The sequence below is a fragment of the Physeter macrocephalus genome, chromosome 11, assembly GCF_002837175.3.
Source record: "Physeter macrocephalus isolate SW-GA chromosome 11, ASM283717v5, whole genome shotgun sequence".
NCBI classification, from domain to species: Eukaryota; Metazoa; Chordata; class Mammalia; order Artiodactyla; family Physeteridae; genus Physeter; species Physeter macrocephalus.
This window is the reverse complement of record NC_041224.1, coordinates 68,656,673-68,670,930: the sequence shown is the minus strand read 5'-3', so window position 1 is coordinate 68,670,930 and position 14,258 is coordinate 68,656,673. Positions and strand designations below refer to the sequence as shown.

At 36.6% G+C, this 14,258-nt stretch overlaps 1 protein-coding gene across 13 annotated transcripts in view; it reads right to left on the bottom strand.

Annotated features, from left to right (window-relative positions):
• The window catches only part of NRG4 (neuregulin 4), a 140,949-nt gene that overhangs the window by 3,662 nt on the left and 123,029 nt on the right, over nt 1–14,258 (bottom strand). For 12 of the 13 annotated variants that reach the window (XR_003681668.2, XR_003681673.2, XR_003681672.2 and 9 more), the window contains one exon: nt 8,587–8,671. Coding sequence is in view for 1 of the 13 variants with exons in the window: in XM_028495142.2 (XP_028350943.1) it covers nt 8,655–8,671 (17 nt within the window). In the remaining 12 variants the exon portion in view is untranslated. Of the gene's footprint in view, nt 1–8,196; nt 8,672–14,258 lie in introns of those variants that run through there. The other variant, XM_028495142.2, reaches the window with a different exon arrangement.

Below are 14,258 nucleotides of genomic sequence, written 5' to 3'. Positions count from 1 at the left end.
AGAAAAGATTTAAGAGAGCCTTAGGTTTTCATCTTGGTCTGATCCCTCGGATAGAAGCAGGCCTAGCTAAGAGCTGCAGGAGTGCCTTAGCACACAGCTGAAATGCAAAAAGGAGAACTGGCATTCAAGGAAATAGGAAGAGAGGCTTCAGTGATCACACACAAGGGATAGTCTTTGTAAAAATAGCTTGGAAAAGTCTCAAAAAACATGAACAACAGTGTTCAGCAGTCAGCAACAACTGGTAAACACTGGGAATAGAAGAGAATGTTATATCCAGAATTACAGTATTGTAATAGTGAAATGCCCAATTTTCAACAACAAAAAACCTGTAACGCATACAGAGAAACAGGGAAATGAGGCCTATTCAATGGAACAGAAACTGGCCTGGCCCACACATTGAACTTACTAGAAAAAGACCTTTAAATATGCTCAAAGAACTAAAGGAAATCAAGAAAGTGATGAATAAAATGAGAATACAAGTGGAGAGAAATTATAAAAAGGAACCAAACAAATTTTGGAGCAGAAAGTTACAATAACAAAATTTTCACTGGAGGGGTTGAACAGCAGATTTGAGCAAGCAAAAGAACTCATCAGCAAAGTTGAAGATGGGACAGTTGAAGTAATTGTGTCTAAGAAAACAAAGTAAACAATCTAAGGGATTTGTAAGATACAATCGTATGGAAGAAGAAACATTACAGGAGTCCCAGAAGGAAAAGAGAAAGCTACATAAAGTTTATTTGAAGAAATAATGACAAAAAAGCCTGCCAAATTTGATGCAAGATGTGGGTGTACATATCAGGAGGCTCAACAAACTCCAAATAGGCTAAAGTCAAAAGAGACACCAAGATACATTATAGACGGTCCTTGACCTAGGACAATTTGACTTAGGATTTTTTCAGCTTTACAATGGTGTAAAGATGATATTCATTCAGTAGAAACCATACTTACTTCAAGTTTTGAATTTTGATCTTTTCCCAGGCTAGCAGTATGCAGTAAGATATGCACTTATGATGCCTAGCAGTGGCAGAGAGCTGCAGCTCCCAGTCAGCCACATGATCCTGAGTAAACATTTAATACACATACAACTATTCTGTTTTTCAGTACAGTATTCAGTAAATTACATCACTTCAAAATAGGCTTTGTATTAGATGATTTTGCCCAGCTACAGGCTAACGTAATTGTTCACAGCACATTTAAGATAGGATGGGCTTAGCTATGATGTTCAGTAGATTAGGTATATAAAATGCATTTTCAACTTATATTTTCAACTTACCATGGGTTTATCAAGATACAACCCCATTGTGAGTGGAGGAAAATCTGTATAATTAAGCTATACAAAGAGAAAGAATCTTGAAAGCAGCAAGAATGAAGAAACATCACATAAAAGGGATCTTCAATAAGATTATCAGATTTCTCGAAAAAACTGTCAACCTAAAATCTTCTATCTGGCAAAACTGTCCTTCAAAAATGAGGGAGAAATTAAAACATTACCAGACACTGATACAACTGGACCTGCCCTGCAAGAAATGCTAAAGGAAATTCTTCAAGTTGAAATGAAAGGACAAAGGATAGGAACAGGAAACCATATGAAGAAGTAAAGCTCTCCAGTAAAGGTATACGTGAACGATTATAGAAGCTAGTATTATAACTTTGATTTGTAACTCTCTTTGTTTTCCACACAGTTTAGGAACTAACATATAAAAATATAGTTATTGGTTTATGTTTTTAGTTGGTTTATGTTTTTAGACACAATGCTTAAAAGATGTAATCTTGTGACAGTAATAGTTGAAAGGGAGTGAGAGCGAAGTTATATAAAAGTTTTTATGCGCTACTGAAGTTAAGCTGCTGTAAATTCAAATTAGTGTCATTGCTTCATGATGTTAAATGGAATCCCCATGGTAACCACAAAGAAATAGCTATAGAATACACACAAAAGGAAAAGAGAATTTAAATGTTTCACTATAAAACAAAGAACAAAAGAAGACACTAACACAGAAAATAAGGAGCAAAAATATTCCATGCAAATAGTAACCAAAAGAGAACAGTATATTATTATGAGACAAATAGACTTACAACCTTTTTGGATTTAAAGAGACAGAAAAGTACATTATATGTTAAAAGGTTTTATACAACAATGTAACCGTTTTAAACATTTACACATCTAATAACATCCTCAAAATCCATTAAGCAAAACACAACATACTAAAACAGCACTGCTTTCATTGCACCCCATAAGACAAAAAATTCTAGCTGTAGATGCTTACATTAAAAAAAAAAAATCTGAAATCAACATTCTAACTTTATAACTTAAGGAACTAGAAAAAGAAGAATAGACTAAACTCAAAGCTAGTAGAAGGAAGATTAGAACTAAGATAAGCAAAATACTGAAAAAATCAATAGAAAATTTTGAACTAAAAGCTAGTTCTTTGAAAAGGTTAACAAAGTGGACAAACCTTTAGCTAGATCAATAACAAAAGAGAAGACTCAACTTCTAAAAACAGAAATAAGAGTAGGGTTATTACTAATGAGTCTACAGAAATAAAAAGGATCATAAGAGTACTATGAGCAGTTTTAAACAAGTTGAATAACCTAGACGAAATGGATATATTTCTGAAAACAAAAGCACAACCATACTAACACTGATTCATGAAGAAATTAAAAATCTACATAGACCTATACCTAGAAGGGAGATGGATTGAATCAGCGGTCAAAAACCTCCCAACAAAGGAAAATCCTGCAACCTCTGGCTTTACTCAATTCAACCAATTTAAAGAAGAAATAACTCCAGTCCTCAAACTTTTGAAAAAAATTCAATAGGCGGGAACACTTCCTAATCCATTGTATAAGGCCGGTATTGCCCTGATAGCAAAGCCAGACAATGACAACACAAGAAAGTTAAAGACCAATACCCCTGATGAATATTGATGCAAACATCTAAAGTATTAGCAAACTTAATTCAAGAGCACATTAGAAGTTTTATACATTTTGAACAAGTGGATTTATTGCTGCAGTGCAAGGATGGTTCAACAGATGAAAATCCAATCAAATACAATACACTGCATTAGTAGAATGAGGGTCACACATGGATCCCATCAGTTGATGCTGAAAAAATTTGACAAAATTCTTTTTGATTAAGAAAACCCACCACCCCCCTAGGAATTGAAGGAAGCTACCTCAATATAATAAAGACCACATATGAAAGTCTTACAGCTAACATCATACTCAATGGAGAACGACTGAAAGCATTTCCTAACATCAGGAACAAGACAAGGACGCAGCTTTTACTACTGCTATTCAACATAGTGTTGGAAGTTCGAGGCAGAAGATTGAAATTAGAAAGGAAGAAGTAAAATTATCTCTGCAAAATACATGATCCTATATGTAGAAAACACTAATGATCCCTGCACCCCCAAATCTGTTAGAACTTAGAAACAAATCAGCAAAGTTGAAGCATACAGAAACAACACACAAAATCAGTTACCTTTCTGTACACTAACATGAACAACCCAAAACAGAAATTAGGATAACTCCCTTTACAATAGCATCAAAAACAATAATATACATAGGAATTAACAATGAAGGTGAAAGACTTGTACACTGAAAACCACAAAACATTGCTGAATGCTGTTAAAGATGACACAAATGGAAAGACATCCCATGTTCATAGATTGGAAGACAATACTGGTATGATGTCAGGTGATCTACAGATTCAATGTAATCCACTTCAAAATCTCAATGACATTTTTTACAGAAATAGAAAAATAAGAATATCTAGGATCCCCAATTCACCAAAACAATCTTGAAAAAGATTAAAGATGGAAGGCTCATACTTCCTGATTTCAAATCTTACTGCAAAGCTACAATAATCAGAACTGTGGTACTGAATAAAAACAGACATATAGACTAGTGGAATAGAATAAAGAATCCAGAAATCCTCACATACATGGTCAAATGATTTGGGGGAAATGCGCCAAGACCATTTAATGGGAAAGGACAGTGTTTCCAACAGATGGTGTTGGGAAAATAGGATATCCACATGCAAAAGAATGAAGTTGGATTTTTATCTAACACCATATAGAAAAATTAATTCAAATGGATCAAAGACCTAAACCTAAGACTTAAAACTCCACTCTTAGAAGAAAATGGGAAAAGTTTCAGGACATTGGATTTGCCAGTGATTTCTTGGATATGACACCAAAGTCATAGGCATCAGAAGAAAAAAACAGACAAACTGCGCTTCATCAAAAATTAAACATTTATGGGGCTTCCCTGGTGGCGCAGTGGTTGCACGTCCGCCTGCCGATGCAGGGGAACTGGGTTCGCGCCCTGGTCTGGGAAGATCCCATATGCCGCGGAGCGGCTGGGCCCGTGAGCCATGGCCGCTGAGCCTGCACCTGTGCTCCGCAAAGGGAGAGGCCACAACAGTGAGAGGCCCGCGTACCACAAAAAAAAAAAAAAAATTAAACATTTATGTATCAAAGGACACTATCAATGGAGTGAAAAAAGCAATCCACAGGGCCTTCCCTGGTGGCGCAGTGGTTGAGAGTCTGCCTGCCGATGCAGGGGACACAGGTTCGTGCCCTGGTCCGAGAAGATCCCACATGCCGCAGAGCGACTAGGCCCGTGAGCCATGGCCGCTGAGCTTGCGCGTCTGGAGCCTGTGCTCTGCAATGTGAGAGGCCACAACAGTGAGAGGCCCGCATACCAAAAAAAAAAAAAAAAAAAGCAATCCACAGAATGGGAGAAAATATTTGCAAATCACATATCTGATGAGGGATTAATATCCATTAATATATAAAAAACTCCTAAAATGCAACAACAGCAACAAAAGACAACCCAAATCAAAATTGGGCAAAGGACTTGAATAAACAGGTATCCAAGGAAGATACAGTATGGCCAATAAGCACGTGAAAAAATGCTCAACATCACTAACCATTTGGGAAATGCAAATCAAAACCATGATGAAATACCACTTCATACCCATTAGGGTGGCTATTATTGGGGAAAAAAAAGTGTTGACAAGGATGTGGAGAAACTGGAACTTTTGTTCATTGCTGCTAGGAATATAAAGTGGTATAGCTGCTGTAGAAAACAGTATGGCAGTTCCTCAAAAAATTAAATACAGAATTAGCATTTGATTCAGCAATTCCACTTCTGGGTATTTATACAAAAGAACAGAAAACAGGGGCTTGAACAGATACTTGCACATGAATGTTCATGGAAGCATTATCTCAATAGCCAAAAGGTGAAATGACTAATGTTCATTGATTGATGAATGAATAAGCAAAATGTGGTAAACACATACAGTGGAATATTAGTCATATAAAGGAATGAAATTTGGATACATACTATAGTGCTGATGAACCCTGCAGACATGGTAAGTGAAATAAGCCACACACAAAAGGACAAATACATGATTCTACTTCATGAAGTATTGAGAATGTTCAAATACTTAAAGTAGAATGTTGGCTACTAGGGTGTTTAGTGGAGGAATGGGGAGTTATTGCTTATTGGGTACAGTGTTCGGTATGGGATGATGAGAAAGTTCTGGAGATGGATGGTGGTGATGGTTGCACCAGTGTGAATATACTTAATGTCACTGAATTTTATATGTAAAAATGGTATATCTTATGTATGTTTTTCTACCATAAAACCTTTTTTAAACCACCAAAAAAAGTCATATAACTTAGCTATTAAAAAAAAAAGGTTATCAAGACACAGAGGAAGTTTAATTTGTATATGGCTAAGTGAAAGAAGACAGTCTGAAAAGGTTACATACTGTATGACTCCAACTATATGACATTCTGGAAAACTATAGAGATAGTAAAGGGATTAGTGGTGATCACTGTGAGATTGGGAAGGGTGAGTAGATGGAGCACAGGAGATTTTTAGGGTGGTGAAGTTATTCAACATACTGTAGTGGTGGACACATAAAATGATGCATTTGTCAAAATCCATAAAACTATAACAAAAAGAGGAGCCTTAATGTAAACTATAGACTTTTGTTAAATTTAATTTATAATTGTTTCATTTATATTAGCAAATGTAGCACACTAGTACATTTTACATAGATGTTTAATAGTAGGGAAAACTGTGTGGGAGAGGGAAGTATATGGGAACTCTGCACTGTCTTCTCAATCATTCTATAAATCTATAACTTAAAAAAAAGTCTGTTGGGCTTCCCTGGTGGCGCAGTGGTTGAGAATCTGCCTGCTAATGCAGGGGACATGGGTTTGAGCCCTGGTCTGGGAGGATCCCACATGCCGCAGAGCAACTAGGCCCATGAGCCACAACTACTGAGCCCGCGTGTCTGGAGCCTGTGCTCAGCAACAAGAGAGGCCGCGATAGTGAGAGGCCTGCGCACCGCGATGAAGAGTGGCCTCCGCTTGCCACAACTAGAAAAAGCCCTCGCACAGAAACAAAGACCCAACACAGCAAAAATAAATAAATAAATTAATAAACTCCTACCCCCAACATCTTCTTTAAAAAAAAAAAAAAAAAAGTGTTAAAAAATTCTGAGGGTTTTTCGTTTTGTATACTCTAGTGCCTCAAGCTCATATGTATTAGCTGTTAAGTGAATGATGGGTTAATGAATGAGTGAATGAATCAATGGCACTAGTGACAGATTCAATTCACAGTGCTCACACTGGGCTAGACTGTTGGGAAAAGTCAGTGTGTACCGACTGAGGGATTAATAACCAGAATATTTGAAGAACTAAAATGCAACAACAGCAACAAGAGACAACCTAGTTCAAAATAAGCAAAGGACTTGAATAGGCAGGTATCCAAAGAAGATATACAGATGACCAATAAGCACATGAAAAGATGCTAAACATCACTAATTAGGGAAATGCAAATCAAAACCACAATGAGATACCACTTCACACCTATTAGGATGGCTATTCAAACAAACAAACAAAAACAAGTGTTGGCAAGGATGTGGAGAAATGGCTTGAAGGGGAAGTTGTTCACAGGTGGGCTGTTCATTTGGCCAGAGCTTGCTTCTCTGCCTCAACTATTTACTAGCCCTAGACCTTTGGTGGTCAGAACTCCCACTGCTCCAAGCTACTCCACAACTCTTCATATGTCCTGAAAGTTGCCATTGGTTTTTTTCTATTATATTTCAGGGTAACTACACAGTTCGAAAAACTGAAGAAACTGTTCTGGCCTAATGAATTCTTTATTTTGCTCCTAATAAGATGAAAACCTCACATTCTGCAAAATCATGCCCTAAAATTAAAAGCCTTATGGGGAAGATAAGTTTGGAATTTTGTAACCTAAGCAATAACAAAAACTAGAATCCTAAATTTCCACTAGTATCCACTGAGAATTAGTCCATCTTCTGTATACTTAAACTTTTGGGCTTGTGTTTCTTTCAGATATAGATCCTTGAAATCAATTGCTTCTCATAGAGAAACGATTTTCATCAATATTAAAAATATGATCTAAAGGTAGCTGCCAGTGATAGGGATAGAGCAGGATAGTTACCCAGGTAGTTTTAGAAGTCCCACTAGGGGATTATAGACACAAAGGGAACTTTGGGAGACCATTGTAAGCTAATGAACACTCAAGAAAGCAATCAACACTGAAACAAAACAGGTCTGCTTAACAATGAAACCATGTAATACAAGTACAAGATATGCCCCAGGCCCTTAAGTGAAAAAACAAGGCCTGCAGCCTGCTGGTCAAGGTCAGCAAGATAATGAGCCTTAGGACATGCACCTGAGCAAGTACCAAGGCCAGGAATACAGGGGAAAGGTGGCGTTCCATAGAAGACCCTCATACTGAAACCTGAGATGATTTAACATATTTTTAGTCTTATGTTACCACCCTTCTGCTGATTTGAATAGCACCATGACAGTCCCTGTTTGACCAAATGGGTCAAAAACTCCTCTGCCCCACCCAAAGGAGGAGCTAGTGATGTAAGTGTGATGTCTACTCAAAGAATGTGGAAGAAGGTGGTCTTCTCCCACTTCCCACTTTTTCTTTGATTATAAAAACGTAGCCCACTTAGTTCTTGGGCCAGAGCTCTCTTGCCTGCTAACTTGTATCCTTCACAAGCATCCTATACTAATAAATCCACTTCTTACCTCCAACTTTGTCCCTCACCGAATTCCTTCTGCACCGGGACATAAAGAACCTGTGAGTCATTAAGTCCTGAGACAAGTTGTGTGGTTTCACCTTCATCAATCAATGTTTTTCTAATCACCGGGTGAAATGTCTTCATGCCTTACCTGTACTTGCAGCTTCCCCAGACAGCTTAACAACCATGAAAGCCACTAGAGCCACTCATTGCCCTTAACTAGGATTTTCATCTTTTCTCTTAGGGTCTTCATATATTGCTAAAAGCTTATCGTTAGCTGTGAGAAACTTTGCTTCTGGATGCTTCAACACATCAGCTTACTGGGAAAAATCATGTTTGACCTATGCAACTTTCACATTGGATTGATATTACTCCTCTATTTACCGACTGCAAATGATACACGTGACAGAAACATACCTTGCAATAGGACAGACTGTTTCAGGGTATAATAACTTTCAGTCTTTTATTTAGAGAACAAAGGATTAATGTTTAATTTCTTTTACCTTTTGCTGTTTCATTTTCTGCCTTTGTAACAAAAAAAGCAGTGATTTGGGTTCACTGTGATGTTTCTTCAATGTTCTCCATGACCTATAGAAAATAAGAATTAAGATGTTTTCTCCATCTCAATTTTTCTTTATATGCACACCTGCCAACACATCTGTATTTTATTCACGCATATACATCCACCCCTTCTGTTTGTGATATGAAGAATTGAGGTGAACTAGCCTAGAACATCCAAATAAGCCGCACAATGCTCCTCAGAACACAGAAGAGTTGTGTCAGCACCTCCATTCAGATCTCACAGAAGAAAGTGTCCCTGCCTTTCCTCACTGGCTGTTTTCTGTTACCTGAAGTTCTAACAAGCCTGGTGAATTTTTTAAAGGATATTACAAATGATAAAGAGAGTAAGGGGAAAAGATTGCTAGAGTGAGTCATTCTAACGGCAATAAAAATTAATAACTGATGGCAAGAAAACAGAAGAAAGTAGCAAAAACAAAACAAAAATCAGGTCTAAAAACCAAACCAAACCAAAACAACCCTGTGGCTAGATAGGACTATTTAATGTAGGGACAATTCCCTCCATAGCCGATGAGCCCTAAGTCTGTAACCCGTATCTGTGGAAGCATAAGTGCAGTACAAAAAACTTGGACTTGGGGTTTAAATCCTTGTTCTACCACCTTCTGATGTGTGATCTTGATCTTAACCTCTCTAAGCCTCAGTTTTCTCTTTTGTAGAGTGAGAATAATACCACCTGCCTCACAATGGGTGTTAGGACTTAAGAGTTCTCCTTCTCCGATATGAAATATCAACCACAGTGCCTGGCACCTACAGACACCTGATGTTCATGATTACATATTACAATGCTTTCTTTTCATTTGAAGAGCTGTACTTTCAGAACTAGGGCATTATTGCAATAGGGATACATAATCACAATCTAAATGTATGCTAGGACGTTAGGCTGTAGGTTTACTTAATGAACGAATTGAAAAAATTGCCTAGGGAGGTTTATATTCCAGAGGCACACGGTGACACGAACAAACCTATCAGAAGGGAGTGATAAAATGAATAAAGCTTTATGGTGTGGTGGCAAGAGGAGTTTCCTGGTGAAAGCAGGTCATTAATAAAATTTAAAATAGAATGTACCATCATGCTGTGATTTTCATAACAAATACGCGCTAACGCATCAAGCAATTCCCAGTCCCCATGATCAACTTTATTTTCATAACACAGATCTTGTCACATGCGGTAAAAGGCATTTCTTTTTGCTTTTCTTAAAGTAATGGCCTTGCAGTTACTGATAGACTGTTTGACCTTGAAAAAATAAGTGGTCAGTCAGCTAATTTTGTGATCTATGCCCAATACCTTATCTAGATTTTTACCCTTTGTTGTGACATCTTTTTTGCCTCCATTAAAAGAAAGCAGCAATTTAATACTTGAGTTCCAAAACACTTTTCTCAATGAAACCAGAGTACCTCTGTGTGGAAAGGCTCCAAGGTAGCTTCTATTTTATTACAAACATGTCTTTATAAACAGGAAGAGGTCAACTTGTTTTTTATGTGTGTACATTTTCTAAAAAATAATTGAGTTTTTACCATGCCATTGAACGTTCTGAAAAAAATTAAGAGGCAAACCTTTTGAAGAGAGATGTTATTGGTGAATTACAAACATGGATCCTTGTGAATCCAAGCATTACTGGCAGTCAACCATTCCTACATTTTTTTCTTGTCAGACTTACCCTTATTTGTGTTAATCTTTCCAGTTAAAACCATGCTCAATAATAAATTTTCAGTTCTCTGAGAATTTCTTCACTGGTTACTTTACCATCAGGCAGTTTACAAATGAATGTAGTTCCAGACAATATCATTACAAATTTAGCAAAAATCAACAAACTCACCAAACCATTAAAATACATGATTTCACTCAATTACAAAGTAGAGGAACACATCTCAATCTCTTGATAACTCAAAAGTTAATTTTGAGCATATTAAAATGAATCATCTGACAGTATCATTTAATAACAGCATCTCTTTCTGGCTTTTTACTGTGAAATATACATAATAAGATTTACCATTTTAACCATTTTTAACTGTACAGTTCAGTTCCACACTGTTGTACAATCATCACCGCCATGCATCTCCTAAACTTTTTCATAATCCCACACTGAAACTCTGTAGTCATTAAATAACTCCCCATTCTCCTACTCTTAGCCCCTGGTAACAACCATTTTACTTTCTGTCTCTATGAATTTGATTACTCTAGATACTTCAAATAAGTGAAATCATGTAATACTTATCTTTTGTGTTTGGCTTATTTCACTTAGGATACTGTCTTAAAAGTTCATCCATGTTGTAGCATGAATCAGAATTTGATTCCTTTTTAAGGCTAAATAATATTCCATTGTATTTATGTACCACTTTGGGTTTATCAATCATTACTTTTTAAAAAAATGTTTTATTTAAGTATAGTTGATTTACAACGTTGTGTTAATTTCTGCTGTACAGCAAAGTGATTCCGTTATACATATATATATACAATCTTTTAAAAAATATTCTTTTCCATTATGGTTCATCACAGGATATTGAATATAGTTCCCTATGCTATACAGTAGGACCTTGTTGTTATCTATATATAACAGGTTGCATCTCCTAACCCCAAACTCCCACTCCATCACTCCCCCACCCCCACCCCCTGGTAACCACAAGTCTGTTATCTATGGCTCTGAGTCTGTTTCTGTTTCATAGATAAGTTTATTTGTGTTATATTTTAGATTCCTCATATAAGTGATATCACATGGTATTTGTCTTTCTACTTTCTTTGCTTAGTATGATACTCTCTAGATCCATCCAGGTTGCTGCAAACAGCATTATTTCATTCTTTTTTCATGGCTGAGTAGTATTCCATTGTGTATATGTACCACATCTTCTTTACCCATTCATCTGTCAGTGGATATTTAGGTTGTTTCTATGTCTTGGCTACTGTGAATAGTGCTGCTGTGAACATAGGGGTTGCATGTATCTTTTCTAATTATAGTTTTGTCTGAATATATGCCCAGGAGTAGGATTGCTGGATTATATGGCAACTCTGTTTTTAGCTTTTTGAGGAACCTCTGTTTTCCATAGTGGCTGCACCAGTTTACATTCCCACCAACAGTGTAGGAGGGTTTGCTTTTCTCCACACCCCCTCCACCATTTGTTATTTGTAGACTTTTTAATGATGGCCAGTCTGACCAGTATAAGGTGATACCTCATTGCAGTTTTGATTTGCATTTCTCTAATAATTAGAGACGTTGAGCATCTTTTCATGTACCTGTTGGCCATCTGTATGTCTTCTTTGGAGAAATGTCTGTTTAGTTCTTCTGCCTATTTTTTGATTGGGCTGTTTGGTTTTTTCTTGAGTTGTATGAGCTGTTTGTATATTTTGGAGATTAAGCCCTTGTTGGTTGCATCATTTGCAAATATTTCTCCCCTTCCGTGGGTTGTCTCTTTGTTCTGTTTATGGTTTCCTTTGCTGTGCAAAAGCTTATGTTTTATTAGGTCCCATTTGTTTATTTTTGCTTTTATTTCTATTGCTTTGGGAGACTGACCTAAGAAAACCTTGGTACAATTTATATCAGAGAATGTTTTGCCTATGTTCTCTTCTAGGCGTTTTATGATGTCACATCCTATGTTTAAGTCTTTAAGCCATTTAGAGTTTATTTTTGTGTATGGTATGAGGGTGTGTTCTAACTTCATTGATTTACATGCAGCTGTCCAGTCAATTCATTCCTTGATGGACATTTGGGTGGTTTCCATCTTTTGGCTATTGTGAAAAATGCTTCTATGAACAGTGGTATAGAAACAACTATTTGAGCTTCTGGCTTGGATTCTCTTATGTATATACCCTGAAGTGGAATTGCTGGGTCATATAGTGATTCTATGTTTAATTTTTTTGCAGTCACTTCCCATTCCAAACTCAACCCTAGGCAACCACTTGCATAGTATCTTCAAGGTTCATCCATGTTATAGCATTAACCTTAATATAAATGCAAGCATGCAATTTGTGGTCTTTTGTGGCTGGTATCACTCAGCATAATGGAGATTTATCCATGTTACAGTGTGTATCAATACTTTGTCCCTTTTAATGGCTGAATAGTATTCCATTTCATGGACATACCATATCTAGTTGATGAATATTTAGATTATTTCCACTTTGGGTTTATTATGAATATTGCCACTATGGACATTCAAGTCTTTGTGTAGACATATGTTTTCATTTATTGTGGGTTGTTATCTAGGGATCGGATTGCTGGATATTAAGATAAATTTATGTTTAACTCTTTAAGATAAACTGCTAAACTGTTTTCCACAGTAGCTATACTATTTATTTCTTTTCTTTTTTCTTTATTTTGAATTGAAATATAGTTGATGTACAATATTATGTTAGTTTCAGGTGTCCTACATAATGATTTGACATCTGCATACATTATGAAATAATGATAAGTCTAGTAATCATCTGTCCCATACAAAGTTATTATAATATTATTGATCATATTCTTCATGCTGTATGTTACATCCCCATGACTTATTTATTATATAACTGGAGGTTTGTACCTCTTAATCCCCTTCACCTATTTTGTCCACCATCCCTCCTTTCTGGCAACCACCCATTTCTTCTCTGCATCTATGAGTCTGTTTTTATAGATTCTTCCTTTTGTAATTTTTATATTTCTAGCTGTGGTTTCTTCTTTTCTGCTTATGTAAGTCCCTTTAACATTTCTTGTAAAGCCAGTTTACTGGTGCTGAACTCTCAGCTTTGGCTTGTCTGAAAAACTCTTTATCTCTCCTTCCTGGGTAGAGTATTCTTGGTTGTAGGTTTTTTCCTTTCCTCACACTGAACATACTGTTCTGTTCCCTTCTGACCTGCAAAGTTTCTGCTGAGAAGTCAGCTGACAGTGTTATGAGTTCCTTTGTACATCACTAGTTGTTTTTCCCTCACTGCTTTTAAGATTCTCTCTTAACCTTTAATTTTTTGCCATTTTTAATTACAATGTGTCTTGGTGTGGACCTCTTTGGGTTCATCTTGTTTGGGACTCTCTGTGCTTCCTGGACCTGGATGTGTTTCCTTTCCTAGGTTAGGGAAGTTTTCAACTATTATTTCTTCAAATAAATTCTCTGCCCCTTTCTCTCTTCTCAATTTCTGAGACCTCTATAATGTGGATGTTAGTACTCTTGATGTTGTCCCAAAGATCTCAAACTATCCTGATTTAAAAATCTTTTCTTCTTTTTTCTGTTCAGCTTGGGTGATTTCCACTACTCAATTTTACTTTTTTACATATACATGTAACAAATATACATGTTAACAAATTTCCAGTATACAATATAGTATTATTAACTACAGTCATCATGTTGTACTTTAGATTTCTTCATTATTCATCCCTACATAACCACAACTTTGCAACCTTTTGACCAGTGTCTCCCCACTTCTCCCACTTCCTTACCCCCATAACCACCCTTCTTCTACTCTCTGCTTCTGTGTAACTTTTTGTAGGTAAAACATATAAATGTGGGACTTCCCTGGCTGTCCAGCAGTTAGGACTCTGCACTTCCACTGCAGGGGGCACGGGTTCAATCCCTGGTCGGGGAACTAAGATGCTGCATGCCACGTGGTGTGGCCAAAAAAAAAAAAAAAAAAAAAA